The sequence below is a fragment of the Nomascus leucogenys genome, chromosome 17 (assembly GCF_006542625.1).
Source record: "Nomascus leucogenys isolate Asia chromosome 17, Asia_NLE_v1, whole genome shotgun sequence".
Classification (NCBI taxonomy): Eukaryota; Metazoa; Chordata; class Mammalia; order Primates; family Hylobatidae; genus Nomascus; species Nomascus leucogenys.
The window spans coordinates 83,382,405-83,402,997 of NC_044397.1; the positions used below are offsets into that span (position 1 = coordinate 83,382,405).

At 54.6% G+C, this 20,593-nt stretch overlaps 1 protein-coding gene across 7 annotated transcripts in view; it reads right to left on the reverse strand.

The window, feature by feature from the left end:
* Positions 1–1,718: 1,718 nt before the first annotated feature.
* The window catches only part of AKT2 (AKT serine/threonine kinase 2), a 54,993-nt gene continuing 36,118 nt past the window's right edge, over positions 1,719–20,593 (reverse strand). For all 7 annotated transcript variants that reach the window (XM_030795664.1, XM_030795658.1, XM_030795662.1 and 4 more), the window contains 10 exons: positions 13,997–14,150; positions 13,398–13,529; positions 11,464–11,529; positions 10,329–10,397; positions 9,389–9,511; positions 7,657–7,785; positions 7,290–7,504; positions 6,658–6,745; positions 6,440–6,542; positions 1,719–5,382 (listed from right to left, as the gene is read on the reverse strand). In XM_030795664.1, the coding sequence (XP_030651524.1) occupies positions 5,303–5,382; positions 6,440–6,542; positions 6,658–6,745; positions 7,290–7,504; positions 7,657–7,785; positions 9,389–9,511; positions 10,329–10,397; positions 11,464–11,529; positions 13,398–13,529; positions 13,997–14,150 (1,159 nt within the window). In that variant the 3' untranslated portion in view covers positions 1,719–5,302. The remainder of the gene's footprint in view (positions 5,383–6,439; positions 6,543–6,657; positions 6,746–7,289; positions 7,505–7,656; positions 7,786–9,388; positions 9,512–10,328; positions 10,398–11,463; positions 11,530–13,397; positions 13,530–13,996; positions 14,151–20,593) is intronic.

The following is a 20,593-nucleotide window of genomic DNA, read 5'->3' on the forward strand; positions in this document are numbered from 1 at the left end:
ACATGAGCACAGGGATGACTGAACTCTGCCTGTCTTCTGTCCACAAGGAAGTTCCTTGCGGGTAAATGGAGAGACGTAAGTAGCTTAAAAAAAAATCTTTTAGGCTGGGCACAGTGGCTCACGCCTGTAATCCCAGCACTTTGGGAAGGTGAGGCGGGCGGGTCACTTGAGGTAAGTTCGAGACCAGCCTGGCCAACATAGTGAAATCCTGTCTCTACTAAAAATACAAATTAGCTGGGTGTGGTGGTGGGTGCCTGTAATCTCAGCTACTGGTGAGGCTGAGACAGGAGAATCACTTGAACCCTGGAGGCAGAGGTTGCAGAGAGCCAAGATCGCACCATGGCACTCCAGCCTGGGCAATAGAGCGAGACTCCATCTTAAAAAAAGAGAGAGAAAAAAGTGAGGCAACCAACCCTGGTTGAGGAAATGTAACTGCAAAATAACTGCCCTGTGAGTTTCACACCTGCCAGCTGAATGCAACATGTGAGCCTGGTCATTAGCTAGGAATTTTTAACATACAAGGACATTAAGCGTTGACCATTAGCGAACATTATAAAATCTGTAGAGAAGAGCAGTTTCAGTGTTAGCTTCCTGACCTTGATAACTGGAGAGCAGTTATGTAGCAGAATGTTCTTTAGGACAGGTATACAGATGTGGACGGGAGGTGGAGGGGTGAATGTAACATTCCAATCCCATTTTTGTCCGTTTTAAGTAAAATGCTATGAGGAACTTGGCGAAGGGTATATTTTGTAATTCTGTTACATAACTTTTATTTTTGAATAGATTGACAGTTCCCACCTACCCCACACCCAATTTCCCCAATGAACATCTCATATTAGTGTGCCCCATTTGTCACAATCTGTTAGACCAATATTCATCTATTAAGCCTACGCTTTATTCAAGCCTTCCTTTTTCCCTACGTTCATTTTCTATTTCAGGACACATTTAGTCACCATGACTCCTTTGGTTATCTTGGATGTGTCACTTTCTCAGACTTTTCTGATTAACCACCTTGGCAGACATATCCCTCAACTGAGATCTGTCTGATGATGTCTGCTTCCTCTCAGTGAGGTGGTGTGTGTCTGCAGGAGGATCAGAGGGAAAGTGCCATTCTATCACATCACATTAAAGGGACACCGTGAAGGTGATTCGTCGGCAATGTTGACCTTGATCGGCTGGATGATGTAGTGTTTGTCAGGGACCTTCACTGAAGTTACTTTTTCCCCCCTCTATACACTGCACTCTTTGGAGGAGTCACTGCAGCCCACGCCTAAGAAGTGGGGGTTCCATAGCCCTCCTTGAAGGCTGTCTACAGAAATTACTTATGATTTTGTGTAGATTTGTGTATTCTCCCCATTTTGCCACTTAGCAGTAGACTTATTTCACATTTTAGGTGAAAACCCAATATTATGCTATTATTTATTTTGTTGTTCACATTCTTTCCAGCTCTGGCCCCTGGGAGCTCCGTTGGCTCCGGTGTCCCTGTGACTTCAGCATTATCAGTGCGCGCTTTCAGGCACTGCAAGATGCCCCAGGCTCATCTTGTACATTTCCTGCCCCAGGCCTGGAATAATCTTCGTACAGTACTGTTTTTGAAAGTTTTCTGCAAGTCTGCAATTATTTCAAAATTTAAAGTATGTGAATGGCTACACTTTTTTGGAAAGGTACTGGACATTAAAATCCTGGGATGCAGATGACAAACAAAAGCACAAGCACAGTACAGACGGATAGCTAGTTTATTACAGGACTGCTGGTAGCACCAAACGAAACCAAGTCAATTCCTGTTAACGGGGCGGCTGAACCGGTTGAGGAGTCTACCCCATGGAACCCCAGGAAGCAGCTGGAAAGCCCGAGTTCCCCAAATGCAGCAGCTAAAAGGGAATCTCACTGCTACCCCCGACTCAACACTGCCATCAATGCACGAGGGCAGCCCCCAGAGGCTTCACATTAACTGGAAAAGATTATGCAAACAGAGCAGGAAACTACTGATTTATGATGCCGTGTCCATTTGCACAGAGGTAATCAGCACCAAAATGAGTACTCCAGGCCCTGCGACCTCAGGTGAATTTACCTTCTCATACTCCTGCTTTGCTGTCTTTTTTAATGGCATGTATCATGTTTTTTTTTTTTATTTTTATTTTTAGAGACGCAGTCTCACTGTCCCAGGCTGCAGTGCAGTGCTGCAGTCATAGCTCACTGCAGCCTCAAACTCCTGGGCTCAAGTGATCTTCCCACCTCAGCCTTCCAAGTTAGCTGGGATTACAGGCATGCACCATCATGCCCAGCTAATTTTTGTATTTTTTGTAGAGATGAGGGTCTCCCTATGATGCCCAGGCTGGTCTCGAACCCCTGGCCTCAAGAGACCTGCCCGCCTCGGCCTCCCAAATTGCTGGGATTACAGGCATGAGCCACTGTGCCCAGACTACTGTTCTTTATATACAAAAAAGAACTTGTGAAGTTTTTAAAATGTACATTGCAAAAGACGATTATTCTACTCAAAATTTATTTGGTAAGATTTTATTAAGACTCTAAGTTCAAACACTCTTCTTGGGAAAAGCTCTACAGGATAAGCACACATGCTCAACTACAGGGCCAGCTGCTGCAGCTGTGGGGCCCCATCCTGTGGAAGAGGAGAGAGCCACTAAAAAGATGAGGTAGCCAGGCCCGTGCCCACACTACGAGACCTGCGTCACCACGGCGTGAGGAGCACCAACGTGGGTCAATTCAGGGCTGGGACGAGATGGAAGAGTAAAAGGACTTTCTTTATAGGCCTGCCTATTTTATGACCACCAGGGAAGACTTTTGTAATTAAATTACGGTCCACATGACTTTAGAAAGACAAACTAAAAAACCCCAACTAAACAACATGAGTCTTAGCTGTAGCTAACTCTGATTTCTGTACATTGGATCTGACTTTTTCTGCTTACATTCACTTAAAATCTCAAAGACTCAATGGGTGTCAAGTGCTAACACCTTGTGGCAAAATCTCAAATTCATCTGTGCCAGGCCCTCTGCACAGCAGGGCTCAGCAGGGCAGGCCAGGGCTCTGGTCTCTGGTCCTTTGCTGGGGGAAGTGTTCCATCTGGCTAGCGCCCGGCCATGTGGCCACGTGACTCAAGCACGGGAAGTGCAGGGGCCCAGACGCATCCAGGCTAAAGGGCAGTGCCTAGCGGAGGGCTGACCCCAAGCTGAACGGGGTTCTAACCAAACGCTCAGGAGCTCCCAGGCGACAGCAACCACGCCACCATGAACACACCACTGGGTCTGTACTGGAATTTGGGGGCCTCAAGGCTTCCAGGCGGCAGCATAAACGGGGAGGTGGGGCAGGACAGGAATGCCCCCCTCTAAGGCTCGGCAGCCGGGTGGAATGAACCACTCCCTCTCACTCAGTGACAGCACAGGCACCCTCCTCATTCTGGGCTACCCAGATCTTCCACCCCTGTCCCTCCACCCCACCTCTCTTAGCCTAAGCAGCACTGAGGGCCTGGAGTGGTCTCTGTCCACCCCACCCCCACATGCTGGGAGCCTTCCCACACCCCTCAGCCCCACAGTACCAGCTCCACCCACCCTCTCCAGCCTGAGCTCCTGCACACACCCCAGCTGCCCTCACCCTGAGCTCATTCTCACCTCCACGCCCCAGCTCAGTGCCCTCCTTGCTGAAGGGAGCGGCTAGTACAGGAGGAGCTGGGGCCCAGAGGTCCGACTCCATCACCAAGGCAAAGCCCAGCGTGGTTGGGCCGGCGTGAGTGCAGGCTGGGCCCTGGTCTGAAATGAGTGTCTTTATTGCTTGTACCGTACAAATATGAAGACGAGGAGAAAGGCCAGTAGGGACGGAGGAGAACTGTCAGATAACATCGCACACAGAGGAAAAAGACCCTCACCCACCCGAACCAACCCCAACCCTCCCCACCCTGCCATGAACTGCATAGTACAGGAGATGGGGTAGGGAGAGCAAACCCACAAAAGCTAAACTCCAAATACCCAGAGTTGTTGCTGCAGGGAGGGCAGGCGTGGGCAGGGCAGCTCATGGATCACGGCGGGGCTCCTCCCACTAGGTCAGCACCCCTCCCCCACAGGATGAAATGCTCGGGCCAGGGATGGGGCCCAAGCCCACACACCATGCACACCGGAGGACACGCTGCCCTCACACAAACACACATGCACACACACCCACACCCACGTGTGCCTGCGTCCCGCCGACACACGCAGTCCGAGGCACGCACAGGAGTCCCACAGCACTGACATGGACGTGCGCTCATGTTCAACCTTAAGGCTGCAGAACGTGGGGCCCTGGGGAGAGGGAGGGGTGAGGGGGGCCTAGGAGCCTCCCTTCTCAGAGGCCCCCCACCCCAACAGGTACCAGAGATGCCCACCCCCACCCCTCCCTGACCAAGTCCATGGGGCCCAATACTGTCCGGTGTAAGATTGTAACAGCCGAGGCTGGTGCCCCTCCACTCCCGCAGAGAAGAGGGTGAGCCCAGCCCACAGCCCCCCAATGGGGCCAGGCCAGGCCCAGGGTCCAGCGGGAGGTAAGGCCAGCTGGAAGGAAGCCCTAGTAAGGCACGGGGCTGGGAGGCAGGCAGGTTTGCCCCCAAATGTTCCTCCTGCCTCATCCATAGGGTGAGGACAGTTTGGTGGGGAGGAGGCAGGACCAGGAGGCGGTGCCCAGCCCGGCCACTCCTGGTTCCCCATGGTACAGATCCTAGGATCTGGCTCCATTCACCAGGGAGCAGCCCTAACCTCCCACCCTGCAGCTCCCAAGGGCCCCTGCCTGCCCCTGGACATTATTGCTTTTCTGCCCCCATGGGGCGACAGCGGGTGGGGGATTGGACCGCCCCGTGCCTGGCCACTCCGAGCCTAGGCCACGGGGCCTGGAAGGCAGCACCACTGTCTGCCGGGTGTCACGTCCCACCAGAAGGCAGCCTTCGTCCAGAAGCAGCAGCACGGAGGCAGACACCAGCACGACACCCGGGCCAGAAACTCAGGCAGGCCCCAGGCACCTTGCTTCACCCCTCACTGGGGCTTGTGTGGATTAAAACCTGAATCTCCAACCGCCCAACAGCCCAGGCCTGGGCGGGAGGTGGAGTCTCCCAAATGCAAGTCTGGGCACAAAGGTGAGGCTGGAGGCAGGGGCTGCAGGGGCTGCTGGGGTGCGTCTGGGAGGGGCCTGAAGAAGAACTGGGAAGAGGGTGAGGAGGTGGGGGTGGGGACGCAAACCAAAAAGACAAAGTAAAAAGTTAGGGGGAAAAAACCACCCGGAGGTGATGGCAGCGTGCGTGCGTCCTCTGCGTGGGCAGACTGCTCACTCGCGGATGCTGGCCGAGTAGGAGAACTGGGGGAAGTGGGTCCGCTGGTCCAGCTCCAGTAAGCCCAGGCTGTCATCTGCAGGCGGCGGAGGTGGATGGGGAGGACCGGTCAGGAGAGGGCCTGGGACACCTGCCCAGACTCCCTGGGGAAACGGCCCCAGCTGGCGGGGGCTGCCCACAGGACAGACAGGAAAGGCCCGTCCCTCCGCAATGGAGCCCCTCAGCCACGGACCCACTCCTTAAACCTGAGCCCCGGGCGGCCTCCTCTGGGAGTTTCCTGTGCCCTTGCCCATGCGCCCCACAACTGGCAGGGCCTTCTGAGCCTCCCACCTTCTCTCTGCCCCACACACCACCATGCCAGAGTCCAGCCCAGAGCCCTGTCCTGGCCTGCCTCTCGCACCCTCCCATCCATTCTCCACAGGCAGCCAGGGGGGCTTTCTAAAGGCCTGTTTTAACCCTGTCCCTCTCTGTACGAAACCCTTCCATGGCTGGCTCCCCTCATGCAAGCAGTCCCCACCCTGCCCAGTGGCCCCCAGACCCTTGCACTCCAGCCCCATGCCCTCTCTTCTCGCCACCATCTCCCTGGCTGCTGCCTCTCATTGGCTATGCCATGCTTCTCCCATTGCTGGCATCCCACGTGCCATTCCTCCGGCCAGCTGACGTGTTTGCTTCCTCCTCCAGAAAGCCCTCCCTAACTGCAGGCCAGGTCAGATATTTCCTCTGGGATTCCCCAGTCCCTGGGATCTCACAGCCTAGCCCTGACCACTCCAGGCTGTCCACGCTACCTGGGCTGGGAGCTTTCCAGGGCAGGGCCCAGGGCTGGCTCAATCAGTGCTGTGTCCCCAGCATAGCCCAGCCCGGGGCTGAGTTCGGAGTAAGAACCCAAACAGCTGTAAAGCAGTGAACCCAGCCAGCCTCACGGACCGGGCTGTCTCCTGCCCTGAGCACCCCCACTGAGCTCCGGAACGTGCTGCAGTCAATGGCTCCTGGTGGCCTGAGAGCAGACCTTGGGGAAATCTCCCAGACATGAAGCGGGGGCCTTCGAGGGCCCTCCTCGAGAAGTGAGTTAAGAGCAGACCCCATCCCTCCACCATCGGGGCAGGCATACCAGCGCGGGAGCCCCAGGCACTCACAGCGGTCAGGGGGTGTGATTGTGATGGACTGGGCGGTGAATTCATCATCGAAGTACCTTGTGTCAACCTCGGACGTGACCTGAGGTTTGAAGGGTGGCAGGAGCTACGGAGGAGAGGAGCTCAGGCTCAGGGACCCTGAGGCCAGGAGGCCTCAACCAAGGTCACCACAAGTGGGCCAGGTCCCTGAGGGTCCTGCTGGGGTAGGCAATGGGGCTCACCTTCTTCTGGACCACATCCTGCCAGTTGATGCTGAGGAAGAACCTGTGCTCCATGACCTCCTTGGCATCGCTGGGCCCCCCACCAAGCCTGTGCAGAGACGGCCGTCAGCAACTGCCTCCCGGAGCGGCTGGGTTCGGGGAGACGGGCTTTCGGTGCAGGCAGGCCCTGTACGGCCCTTAATGATTCTGCCTTGACCACAAACCACCACTTCACAGAGGAGGAAATCGAGGCTCAGGGAGGGAGCTCACGTACCCAGGGTCAGAGCCAGGGAGTCAGCAACCCGGACCCACGTGTCCTCACTGCCTGGCCTTACCCTGAGTCCAGAAAGGGAGTTAGTAGGGCAGGCTCGGTTCCTATCCTGGCTCTGCCACACATGGTTTGGAGGCCCCAGCCAGGCCCAGGGGATGCCCTGTTCCTCAGTGTCCCCGTAAAATAAGGCAGTGTCAAGGATGGGCCTGCCCTGGGGGGAGCACTCCCTAAGTGCCACTGTGGACACTTTCAGGGGCTGTGTGGGGACAACACACACTGTGACCCCACAAGCGAGCGCCCTTGTGGACGCTGCCCCCTCCAGGCCACAGGGACAGTGGCAGCAGCTGGCGCTGGGCTGGGCGGGGCCAACGCCAGCCCTCACCTCTGCTTGGGGTCCTTCTTAAGCAGCCCGGCAAGCAGGGACTTGGCCTCAGGGCTGAGCGTGCGCGGGAAGCGGATCTCTTCCATGAGGATGAGCTCGAAGAGGCGCTCGTGGTCCTGGTTGTAGAAGGGCAGGCGGCCGCACATCATCTCGTACATGACCACGCCCAGCCCCCACCAGTCCACGGCCCGGCCATAGTCATTGTCCTCCAGCACCTGAGGACGGAGGAGAAATGAGGGCTGGGCCCGTGGCCCTGAGGCTGGCATCATAGTCCTGCCCTCAGGGCATCTGGGCTGGAAACACACAGGTCTGGGGGTTCCCCCTACCCTTGGTCTCACATGTTCCTACCCCCGCCAACCCCAGACACCTCAGGCGCCAGGTACTCCGGGGTCCCACAGAAGGTTTTCATGGTGGCCCCATCACTGATGCCTTCTTTGCAGAGGCCAAAGTCAGTGATCTTGATGTGGCCATCTTTGTCCAGCATGAGGTTTTCCAGCTGTTGGAAAAGTCAATGGATCTCAGGCGCATGCTCCCAAGGCTTCCTGCCGCCCCAGCTTTTCCTTCCAGGGAAAGATGCCCAGGGCTCCTGGACATCCACCCTCCCATGCCAGGCTGGGCCCAGCACATACAGCCTCACCCTCTGAGGCTCAGAGAGAGGCCAGACCCAAACCTCCCCACCCCCTGGCCCAACCCCAGGGTACCTGGGTAAAATGTGTTCAACGAGAGCCAGGCCCTGTCCACCCACTGCCCCCATTGTGAACTGCGGTTCTTAAGTTCGAACGTGGGAGCACTAGCTTTCTTCTATTCTTTTTTTCTAGACTTTTTGTCTTTTAATTATGAAATATGCAGCCAAGCAAAGTGGGTCACACGTGTAATCCCAGCACTTTGGGGGGCTTAAGTGGCAGGATTGCTTGAACCCAGGAGTTTGAGACCAGCCTGGGCAACACAGCAAGACTCCATCTCCATATTTTTTAATATAAAAAAAATATTAGCCAGGCATGGTGGCACACACCCATAGTCCCAGCGCCAGGAGTTTGAGACCAGCCTGGGCAACACAGCAAGACTCCATCTCCATATTTTTTAATATAAAAAAAAATTAGCCAGGCATGGTGGCACACACCCATAGTCCCAGCTACTTTCGAGGCTGAGGTGGCATCTCCCCCAGAAGGCCCTGTGTGCCCCTCCCGGTTACTGACCATCCCCCACAAGAATTAACTTCTACTTCCCGTCTGTACCACTGCACACAGACACACCTGTGAACTGTGGACTCACCTCCTCTGTGCGGCTTTCCCTCGACATTAGCCTATGAGACGCGTCCACACTGTCATGTGTAGCTGTAGCTCATTCCTAACTGCTGTGTGGCGCCCCACTGTGAGAACACTCCACAGTGGATCTGACCGCTCCTCTCACAGTGGATACTTGGGTTGTTCCAGTTGGGGCTAGAGTGAGTCCTGCTGCTGAGTGAGGGGGACACTTTCTAAGGTGAGTGTGTGTCCCCACTTCTCCTGTGCACACAGCTAGGGCAGATGGCTGGTGCTCAGCTTTGGTGGACACTGCCAAACTGTCTTCTAAACTTGGCCGGGCACGGGGGCTCATGCCTGTAATCCAAGCACTTTGGGAGGCTGAGGTGGGTGGATCACGAGGTCAGGAGTTTGAGACCAGCCTGGCCAATGTGGTGAAACCCCATCTCTACTAAAAATACAAAAATTAGCTGGGCATGGTGGCGGGCACCTGTAATCCCAACTACTCAGGAGGCTGAGGCAGGACAATCGCTTGAACCCGGGAGGCGGAGGCTGCAGCGAGCCGAGATCACTGCACTCAACAGAGCAAGACTCCTCAAAAATAAATAAATAAACAAATAAATAAATAAATAAAAATAAAGTAGGTATTGTGCCAGTTCACACTCCACTAGCGGCCTAGGAGTGCTCATGGGAGGCTTGGAAAGGTCCCTACTTGGGGCCACTTGCTACAGAACCACCACCCTGGACCTTGGTGGGGAGCTTGGCGAATGAGGGCAGAAGCTCAGCCCCACCTCCCCAGTGTGAGTCCCATGTGGTGTGCATGCCACAGGTCAGCCTGGTGCACACCCTGCCACTAACCTTGATGTCGCGGTATACCACATCCCGCGAGTGCAAGTACTCAAGAGCCGAGACGATCTCTGCACCATAAAACCGGGCCCGCTCCTCTGTGAAGACACGCTCCCGGGACAGGTGGAAGAACAGCTGCATGAGGAAGGGGTGGGGAGAGGAGGTCAGGCCCCAGCCCACCCACCTGCCCTCACCTTCCCAACCCCTGCCCCAGCGCAATGATGTGGTGACACCTGTGTCATGAACCAGCAAGTGACAGCTAAAGGGACCAATCAAGGCACGGCGCAGAAGAAGCTCACAAGTGACACAGAGCTGGGGGTGAAGGGCGAGGGTTCGCCAGGAGGCACCCACGAGAGGGTATGGGAGGGACATCCGAGACAGAGGAGGGAGGACGGCATGGAGGCAAAGAGAAGCACACGTCATGACGAAGTAACAATAGGCCATGGGCAAGCCCAGATCCGACAGATGAGCAAACCACGCATCCCAATGCAGGGGTGCCAACCGCTGCACAGAGAAGGCGCGAGGCAAGGAGTGGGTGACAGAAGTGAGGCGACTCTTGTAAGGGGGAGCTGGGCGGCTGCGGGAATCCACTTCGGGAGGACACGAGAACAGAGGGCTGCTAGGTTTTAACCCTTGGGGGCTTTCTCTGGGGCCTTTAAGACCATCCTTCCCAATGCTGTCGCCCCACAGCCCTCTCTACATCTCTCTGGACTGGTTTGGACCTGACCCACCCACTCACTAGCTGTGTGAACTTGGGCAAGCCACTTAACCTCTCTGAGCCTCAATGACCGCCCCCAAAATGGAGACGATGCCGCCTGCCTCAAGGGAGAGGGGCACAAGATGACATTGAAATTTCCCTCCACCCTTCCGTCTCACCCACAGCTCCTCTCCATCCCGCCCCACCCTAAGGAAGGAGGCCCCAGAGGGCAAAGCCAAGGCAGCCGCGGCTCACCTCACCCCCGTTGGCGTACTCCATCACGAAGCACAGGCGGTCGTGGGTCTGGAAGGCGTACTTCAGCGCCTGGGGGATGAAGGCAGGAGGGTGGGAGGTGGGAGGGCTCTGCTGCGCCATGCCAGGGCGGGGCGGCCCTGGCCCTGCTTATTCTGCACACACGCACCTGCCCTGGCTGGGCCCCCCGGGAGTCAGCCAGAGGGGGTTCACATACCAGCTGCACCTTTTGGGGCATTAAGTGAAGGCATGGCTCTGCGGTAGGAAAGGGTTACATGCTGAACCATCTTGTCCTCTGCCTCCATCAGGCACAGCCAGGGGAGAACTAGAGCTGTTCTGAGCAACCAGGGCTCTTGTTTTTACAGTAAAATGTGTTCAACTTACACACACAAGTGATGTCTGCTGTGGCTGGGAGTGGCAAAGGCTTGGGAGCCAACTTCAATGACAGGATGGGCAGGCTGTCAGCCAACAAACAGTAGTTCTCGACTGCACTAAGGAGATCTACAGAGAGTTCCTCAGAGACTCCCACCAGGGGGTCCTTCAGCTCATGACAACTCAACTATTCTGTTTTCTACACTGAGGTACCTCGTAAGATTTTATTTGAAAAAGTACTGTGGCTTAATAGGATACCTGGACAGCAACTGAGATAAAGAAATGACACATAAGCCATCCTCAATCTAGTCCATTTAACTGGTGGCCACTGGCCTTGATGGAGACTGCAGCCCAAACAGGCATCTACTCAGTCCAGGCTGACAGACAACACAATGCTAACACATCTGCTTCTATGAGCATATCTGAAAACAAAAACAAAAAAAATAATGTTTCCACTTCAACCAGCTGGGCTAAGTGCTCCTAACTCACAGAGACAGCAGCCATCAAATAATGTGATATCTTCAGTTGGTTCAAATGCTTACATGAAGCCACCATCTATGAAGAAGCTGTCACCCTCCCACACCCCGAGCCTGCTCACCCCCACCACATGGCTTGGTTTGGATGACTTGGCAGGGCACAGCAACACCTTGCCCTGCCCGCCTGGCCTACCCCAAGGCTGTGCTTTGTAGCAGAAGATTTGGGCTCTTTCTCTGAGCTCTGTCCAAAGTCTGACCTCACACTGTCTGGGAAGGGGAGGGCAACTCACAGTGAGGAACGGGTGCCTGGTGTTCTGGAGGACCCGGCTCTCGGTGACTGTGTGAGCGACTTCGTCCTGCAGACAGACTGCGGGTGAGGGGCTGGTGGGCAACACCACACCTGCCCACCCCGCCCCAACCCGAGGAAGGGGAGCAAGGCCTTGTGAAATGCAATTCCATTCCCAGCCATAAATGCAGAAAATCACAGGAGTGGAAAGTGAATGCCTGCAAACCCTCAGCAAATAGCAGACCCAGATGAGGATCATCAGTGGCTCTCAAAGCCACAAGTGAAAAGTCAGCAGGAATGTCACAATATAAGGACCAGGCTGCTAGGGGCAAGACAGCTGTGACATCCCTGCAAGGGAGACAAACAGACATCACGAGAGCCCCAAGGTGCCACCACAGGCTGTGGGAAGTCCCACCTAGAAAGCGTTCTTGCCCAATGAAGGAAGTGGACCTAACAAAGCTCCAGACAGCAGAACAGTGCTTCTTGGTGTGGTCCCCACACAGCACATCAGCACCGCCTGGGAACTGGCAGCAATGCAAGTTCCTGGGACCTACCCCCAGGCCCACTGAGTCAGAAACTCGGGGTGGGTCCAGCACTGTCTCTCACAAGCCCTTTGAGTGACTCTAATTCAGGTTCTAATTTGGTACCTGACTGTACAGCAGAACCACCAGGAGTGGTTCCAAAAATCTGGAGCCACATGCAGCAACTTGAACACAGGCTCTCCCTGGGTCAAGTTTATCCCCAGGGGACACCTGAGAATGTCTGAAGTCTTTTTTTTTTTTTTCCTTTTTCTTTTTAGCTGGGGGTCTGGCTCTGTCGCCCAGGTTGGAGTGCAGTGGTGTGAACATGGGTCACTACAGCCTCAACCTCTGAGGCTCAATTGATCCTCCCACTTCAGCCTCCTGAGCAGCGGGGACTACAGGTGCACGCCACTATGCCCAGCTAATTTACTTTTATTTTTATAGAGACAGGGTCTCGCTTTGTTGCTCAGGCTGGTCTCGAACTCCTGGGCTCAAGCGATCCTCCCACCTCAGCCTTCTAAAGTGCTGGAATTACAGGCGTGAGCTGTGGCGCCCAACCCAAAAGTCATTTTGGATTGTCACAACTTGGGGAGCTATTATTGGCTTTAGTGGGTAGAAGCCAGGGGTGCTGCTAAAACCCTACAATGCACAGGGCTGCCCCTACAGCACAGAACGATCTGTCCCAAAATGTTAATAGTGCTGAGGCTGAGGAATGCTGCCTTAGGCCTAATCATCACATCAGGAATGAACAGTTAATTTGGTTGGCTCTGATGGCAGCACCACATGATTATATTCTTTACAGGCTTCATCTGTCAGGACACGTGCTCGAGTATGGATGAGTGAAGTGACGTGTTGTCTAGGACAGGCCTTAAAGTATTCCAGAACAAGAGGGACAGGCAGAGCTAAGGAAACAAGGCTGGCTAAACACTGATAACTGGTTAAACTGGACAATGGCTACATGGGGGTCCGTAATATTTATTTTCTTGTTAAATTTTTGAATGTCTTTGGAATCTTCCACTACAAAAAATTCAAATAAGGGAAAAAGTAGAATTCCATTCCTGGCCTGGCCTCCACCTGGGATACCCTGAGCAGAGCCCTGGCCTCCCCAACAGGGACATCCTCACAGCCTCCCCAACAGGCCCCAGCCTCCCTTGACAGTACCTGCTGGGTGGGGCCCCGAAGCTCTCTCCCTCCACAGGCACCCCCAGCCCCTACCAGAGGGTGGAGGTGGGGACTCAGCAGCAGGGCCTGCTGCTCCTCTCTGGGCCTCAGGCTCCCCCTTTTCTGACTAGGGGGAATTTGTGGGGGAAATAAGCCCACGGCAGCAGAAAGCACGGGTAAGCGTCCAGGCCTCAGGGTCAGGCTCCAGGCCGCAGCCCCCACAGAGGCCGGCGAGCTCAGTTCCCGGGGCACGCACCTTGGCAATGATGACTTCCTTCCGCAGGATCTTCATGGCGTAGTAGCGGCCAGTGGCCTTCTCCCGCACCAGGATGACTTTGCCAAAGGTTCCCTTGCCAAGGAGTTTGAGATAGTCGAAGTCATTCATGGTCTGCCAGGGACAGGGAGAGTGGGGGCAGTCAGCGCCTGGCTCATGGCCCGTGGGAGGAAATTTTAACAAAAGAAAGAGGAAAACCAAAAGACACTGTTGCCAAATGACTTAGGCTGAAGCAGGAAGGGAGGCTCTGGGCAGCAACTGTGTGTTCTGAAGCGGCCTTCAGACCAGGCTCTGCAGGCACAGGGCCTTGGGAGGGCTGGGCTCTGACGTGGGGGTAGCCAGGTCTTCACCACGTCCCAGGACGAAGCTGCAGTGGGTCCACCCAAGGTTGCTCCCTCCCCCAAGGGCATGGAGCACACTCTAGGGCACCTGCCACCTGAAATCACCCCACCCTGCAGGGCAGCCTTGTTGTCTCTCAGCTGAGCCCCCTGAACTGTGTGTGGAAACCAAGGAGAGCAGGGCCAGCAGTGGGGGTGGGGGCACCGCAGGCTGGCAGCCCCACCCCTGCTCCCAGCACTTACCACTTTAGCCCGTGCCTTGCTGACCGCCACTTCCATCTCCTCAGCCACGGAGGAGTCACTGGGGGAGCCACACTTGTAGTCCATGGGGTCCTCGCCTGGGGCCCGCTGCTTGAGGCTGTTAGCGACCATCTGGATGGCCCGCATCCACTCCTCCCTGTGCAGGGACACACGTGAGTCCCAGGAGCCAGGAGTCCTGAGCCTCAGAGTCGAATGGCTGAGTGCCACCTCCCAGCCACCCCCTGCAACAGGCAAGCAAATGACCACATACCCATGGGAATTTGGGCAAGATCTGTCAGAACCAGAGAGAGCTGAAGGGACCTGAGTGAAATTCCACGCCCGGTGCGGTGGCTCATGCCTGTAATCCCAGCACTTTGGGAGGCTGAGGCGGATGGATCACAAGGTCAGGAGTTCGAGACCAGCCTGGCTAACATGGCAAAACCCCGTCTCTACTAAAAATACAAAAATTAGTTGGGGGTGGCATTTGCCTGTAATCCCAGCTACTCAGGAGGCTGAGGCAAGAGAATTGCTTGAACCCAGGAGGCGGAGGGTGCAGTGAGCAGAGATCGCACCACTGCACTCCAGCCTGGTGACAAAGAGAGACTCCATCTCAAAAAAAAAAAAAAGTGGAATACAAAGAGAGATCACCAATTTCCCTAAAGTGACCTGGCCTGAGGGCCATTTGAAGCCAGGCAGCAGGGAAATGATCAAAAAGGAGTGACCCTCTCTTTTCACAGCCCCTTGAAAATGAGCCACCACCCTGAGCCTTGAATGAGGGAGAGACAGTGCTCCTGTGAATTCTTCAGAACAAATGACAAGCTCAAGTTTATAAGTTACCAATGTTTTGTAAAGTTAAACCAAGAATAAGAAGCAGCATTCATTAGCCAAAGGCGCTGAAGACATTACAAGGCAAGAGCTGGCCCGCAGGACTCCCTGGAGGGGACCGTCCACTGGGAGCAGGGAGTCTGCATGGCAGGGACAAAGGTCCTGGCAGCCCAGGGATGTAGAGGAGAGAAGCTGGTGGACAAGAAGTAGGTCCCAGCAGAAGGGAGCCTGGTTTAAGAACAGTTAACTAGAGGCTAAGCACTGTGGCTCACACCTGTAATCCCAGCATTTTGGGAGGCCGAGGTGGGCCAAGTGCTTGAGCCCAAGCATTCAAGACCAGCCTAGGCAACAAAGCAAGACCCATCTCTTAAAAAGTTTTTAAAAAACAAAAATAAAAAATAAAAACAGGCCAGGTGCGATGGCTCACACCTGTAATCCCAGCACTTTGGGAGGCCGAGGTGGAGGATCACTTGAGGTCAGGAGTTCGAGACCAGCCTGGCCAACATAGTAAAACCCAGTCTCTACTAAAAATACAAAAAATTAGCCGGGCGTGGTGACAGGCGCCTGTAATCCCAGCTACTCGGGAGGCTGAGGCAGAAGGATCACTTGAACCCAGGAGGCGGAAGTTGCAGTGAGCCGAGATCACACCACTGCACTCCAACCTGGACAACAGTGCGAGACTCCATCCCAAAATAATAATAATAATATAATAATAATAATAAAATACAGAACAATAAACTAGTTCTGTCACTCATGGTTTAGAACTTGCTGGGAGAGAACTGTCTTTGGGCTGGGCTCGGTGGCTCACACCTGCAATCCCGGCACTTTGGGAGACTGAGACGGGATGATGGCTTGCATCCGGAAGTTTGAGACCAGCCTAGGCAACATGGATACCCATTTTGTAGAGACCAAAGATAAAAAATAAGCCAGGTGTGGTGGCACATGCCTGTGGTCTCAGCTACTCAGGGGGCTAAGGTGGGAGAACTGCTTGAGCCCAGGAGGTGGAGGCTGCAGTGAGCCATGATCATACCACTGCAATCAGCAAAAAAAAAAAAAAGAAAATAATTTTCTTTGGATACTTACAAACTGTTCTGCCTAATAAGTGAAAATGACCAGAGACCAAAATGAAAAATATATTAGGCCGAATTACACCAAATTGTCCACATCCCCCATTTTTGACCACCCTGCAATTAGGTGTTTTCAACCCAATGCATTTTGAACCCCCTGTGTATTTCGTTGTGTCTAGAAAATACCCATATGACCAACAGGAAAAATAAAATGTTCACTAAGAATGAGAAAATTCAAAGAGTGCAATTAGGCAACCTCTCAAATCCCAGTGATTTAAATAAGTCACAGGGAGTGCAGCCAGCCCTTCACAGCATCTTCCAGGATGGCCCCCGCCCCAGGGCAAGTGTCACTGCTCCTGTGTTCCTGAGGCACTGGGGCCCCTACCCAAGGTCAGGCAGGGAACAAGTGTGGCTGGGACTGGGCTTCAAAATCCAAGCCGGGACACCCTGCTGGGCTATATTCCTCCCCAGTCTCATTTCCTGGTGTACCACGCAAAACTACTTCCATTTCCATCCGTCCCACCATGCACCCTCTTCCACATTTTGACACTGCTGGAATGCAGATGCATCTCACAGTTGGGGTCTGTCTTGATTTAACTGGGCACTCCTTTTTCTTGGCACTATATGAAACAGGGTGCCTCCCCAATGATAGCGCCTTTGATTTGATGAAATATCACAGCAGTGTTTAATACACAGGCTGTCATGAGGTAGAATGCCTGTGAGGTATCTGTGCAATGAGACATTCTGCAGCTGGGGGAAAGACTGAGGCAGGTCTGTATGCTGACTTGGGATGATCTGAGACATCTTAAGGGAAAAAGGAAGGTGCAGGGCTGGGCGAGGTGGCTCACTCCTGTAATCCCTGCAATTTGGGAGGCAGAGGCTGGAGGACTGCTTGAGCCCAGGAATTCCAGACCAGCCTGGACAACGCAGGAAGACCACGCCTCTATAAAAAATTTCAAAATTAAGGAAGGTGAAGAACAGTATACAGTTCTGTGCTCCTAAGTTAGAAAACAATGAACTTCTGCAGACACATGCTCCCATAGGCACAAACATCTCCAGAAGAGAAGTCATGATCCTGGAGCCCTGCCTGCCTCCAAGGGAGGGGAACTGGGAGTCGAGGGAAAGGAACAGCCTCTAATAACAAATGGGAAGCACTCGCTATCATCAACTACCCCTACTCCCACCCATTATGAAGGACGAACTGAGGCACAGATTAAAAAACCAGATTCCAGAAAAATAGCAGTTGCTCCAGGCTTGGTAGCTGGAATCACAAAAGGCCTGTGGAATCACAGGTAGCTGGAATCACAAAAGGCACGCTGCCCTCCCCACCCACTCAGAGACCGGAGTCCCCATAACCCATCTATGTCCACCCCACGGAGGCAGAGATTCCCACCTGCTTTGAACACAGTTCTGCCCCCAGAACTCATGGTGGATACTCAGTAGATACTTGGGTAATGAAAGAGTGAGGCAGCCAAAGTCCAAGTGGCCCCAGGGCCAGGGCGCAGCAGGGCCCAGTGCAGACCCGGGCAGAGCACGCACTGAGCCCTGGTGCAAACTCGGGCAGAGCGGTGTTGGCTTCTGCAGTCCCTGGCCCAACATCTCAAGCCAGTATTTCTCAACTTGCTTTAACCCATGCCCCCTTTGGAACAAATTACAGCCTAATTCCCAAACCCTACACTAATATTCCTGTTTTTCAAAAATAAAGGGGGGAGGGGGCGGGGCAGGAGCCCATTCCATGACAAGCTTTTTTCTTTTTTGTTTCTTTTTGTTTTTGGAGACAGAGTCTCGCTTTGTTGACAGACTGGAGTGCAGTGGCTCCCAGGTTTAAGCGATTCTCCTGCCTCAGCCTCCAGAGTAGCTGGAACTACAGGCACCCGCCACCACGCCCAGCTAATTTTTGTATTTTTAGTAGAGACAGGGTTTCACCATGTTGGCCAGGATGGTCTCGATCTCTTGACCTCATGATCTGCCTGCCTCGGTCTCCCCAAGTGCTGGGATTACAGGTGTGAGCCACCGTGCCCGGCCTTCCATGACATGCTTTATCAGACATAGTTGTCCTCTCACAAATTTTAAATTTTTTTAATGCTGACTCTGAGTAAATGATGGTGGATTGGGGAAAAAAAAATCACAGATCTCCTAAGAGATACAGTGAATATATTAAAAAGGAAAATATGTCTCTCATATATAAAGATCTTGAGAGACTGTCACGTGAAGATGGCAGATTGCAGACTAAGATGTACAGCGTGGTATCATCTTTGTTTTCAAAGAGAGGGGTGGAGAGAACCCGAATACATGAAGGACGGCACAGCCACACCACCAGGCCAGAAGCAGCTCTGGGAGGCTACTCCGGATGGGAATCAGGAGCACAGTCCCTGGAGCCACCCCAGCTGGGGCTCCAAGAGTGGCTCTGCCACCTGGACGAGCTCAGCCCTCCCAGCTCTCCCCTCCACCAGGGCCTGGGGCTAAGAGGTTGGTGGGCTGTGGGCGCAGAGCACTGCGCACAGGGCTGGGTGAAGGGGAGAGTGCCGAAGACACTCGCAGGGGCAGGCCTACCCCACCTACCCTGGCTCCCACTGCCCACCCTACAGAGAGCTCCAGACACCACAGGGATGCAGGAGGTTATCCGGGAGTAACTGGGGCTCGCCTGCTGCCTGACAACCCTCCGATCCAATTCTAACTGGACCAAAGTTGCAAGGTTGCAGCACTCGGAATTCCAGACGAAAAGCAAGGGCCTCTGTCCAGGATCCTTCTCAAGGGTTTGCAACATGGGGTCTGGGGCAAAGGGGAGCTCCCCCTGAAGCTGGGCCTCAAGTATCTTCTAGTCCCCAGAGGAGAGCCCCTGGGGAAACCACGACTGTAAAAATAACAGCACTGAGTGGCCAGCTCCAGACACCAACTCGCTTGATTCTCAAGAGCACTGCAATTCTCAAGAGCCAGCATTTCTGCTGTGGGGACTGAGGCACCTGGAGGTGGAGTCACCTGTGAAGGTCACACAGCAGGGACGTGGCAGAGCTAGCACTCACCTGTGCACAGCCTACTCCTCCTTAGCACCATCCGTCTGTCCCTGAGCCTCAGCGAAGCTGCTGAAAGCTACGCGAGACTCAGGAGGGTAAAGCAGGGACCCTCTCTAGGGAAGGCTCATGGGACACCCAGCCAGGGAGCCCAGGGGCAAAGCGAAGGAAGAACTCTCCTCGGAAGCCATGATCTGCACCCGCCTTTCAGAGAGGGGCCCCCACCCCTGCCACTCAACAGCAGTCCCACCAACACCTTCCACTTGCAGAGGCTGGTACCACTGTGCGTTATGGTGGAGGACTCCTGTCGCCCTCCCAGCAACCCTGTGTAGTAGGTACTGCCATTCACTTCGTGCTAAAATGACAAGACCGAAGCACAGAGAGGCTCATCTGCCCACCAACAGAGGCCAGGGACACAACCCAGGCACTTCTACCTCCAAGAGCACTTCCCCCATTGGTATTTTCTGGAACCTTCTCATCCTCATTTGGGCTCGGGGCCAGGGGTGGGACATGGGGGAGCCACGTTCGCCATACCAACACTGGGAAGGGAAGGGCACAGTACGGGGCGAGCACAAGCTCTGGGCCAGGAGCTGTGGGGCCATTGCCGCCCAATGTGCTGCCTGCCTTCCATACCAGCTGGGGACCTCACAGTGGGTGAGAGGACAGGCTCTGGGGGATGGCCTGGGCGTGGATCCCAGCTCTGCCCCTTCCTGCAGGCAACACTGGGCAGGTTGTATGCCCTTCCTGTGCCTCGGTGGGTGAGGCACTAGAGGGTCCTATCAGGGTGAAATGAGACACTGGACATAAAGTGCTGAGAGCGGTGCCCAGCACAGTGAGGTCTCAGAAGGCTGTCATGAGAGTTCACCCAGTCGGCCTGCAAATGTGGAGCGTTTCTGTGTACCAGGCTTGTTCAGGGCACTGAGGATGCAGCAGGGGACAAGCCCATCAGGGCTCCTGACCTGAAGGGGAAGACAAGTGTGTAGAAGCTCCAAGGTGAGGGCCAAGCAGGGAGACTCCTTCTCAGAGGGCAGTCAGGGGAGGCCTGAGGAGATGACGTTTAAACCAGGACCTGAACAATGGCCATCCCCAGTGCCTAGGACAGGCCCTTGGCACACAGCTGTGAAATAAATGAAATGCAGGGAAGGAGGCAGGGGACTGGATGAGAAAGGAACCCAGGCAGAGGGAACTGCGTGGCAAAGACCCCAGGGCAGGAGCAGGCTGGGGTGTCTGTGGAAGGCGCACAGGCGCTAGAATGGCTGCAGCCAACAGAGAGGAGTGGAGGAGATGAGGACAGGGAGGAGAGCATGCCCAGACCACTCCGGGCTCTACATGCCACCATGTTAGAGATCTGGGTCTTATCCTCAGCACCACAGGAAGTCACTGAAGGGTTTTAGTCAGGGGTGAACAGGCTCCAAATTTCTGTTTTAAGTCAGTAGCTGCTGTGTGGGCTACGGACTGGGGGCAGTGAGAGGAGACCCCAGCATCCTCCAGGAAAGAGATGCTGGTGGCAGAGGAGACAGAGGTAAGAAAGGTACCAGCGCTGCATGTGCCAAAGGCTGCCACGGGCAGGCCCTGCGCCAGTGCCTTCACGTTTACTTCCTCCTCTGTGCCTCATGACAGCCAGGGAACTGAGCCCCACTGAGGGAGAGACATGGCAGCTGGCCTGAATCCAGGGCCTGGACCCCAGCCCTGGGCCA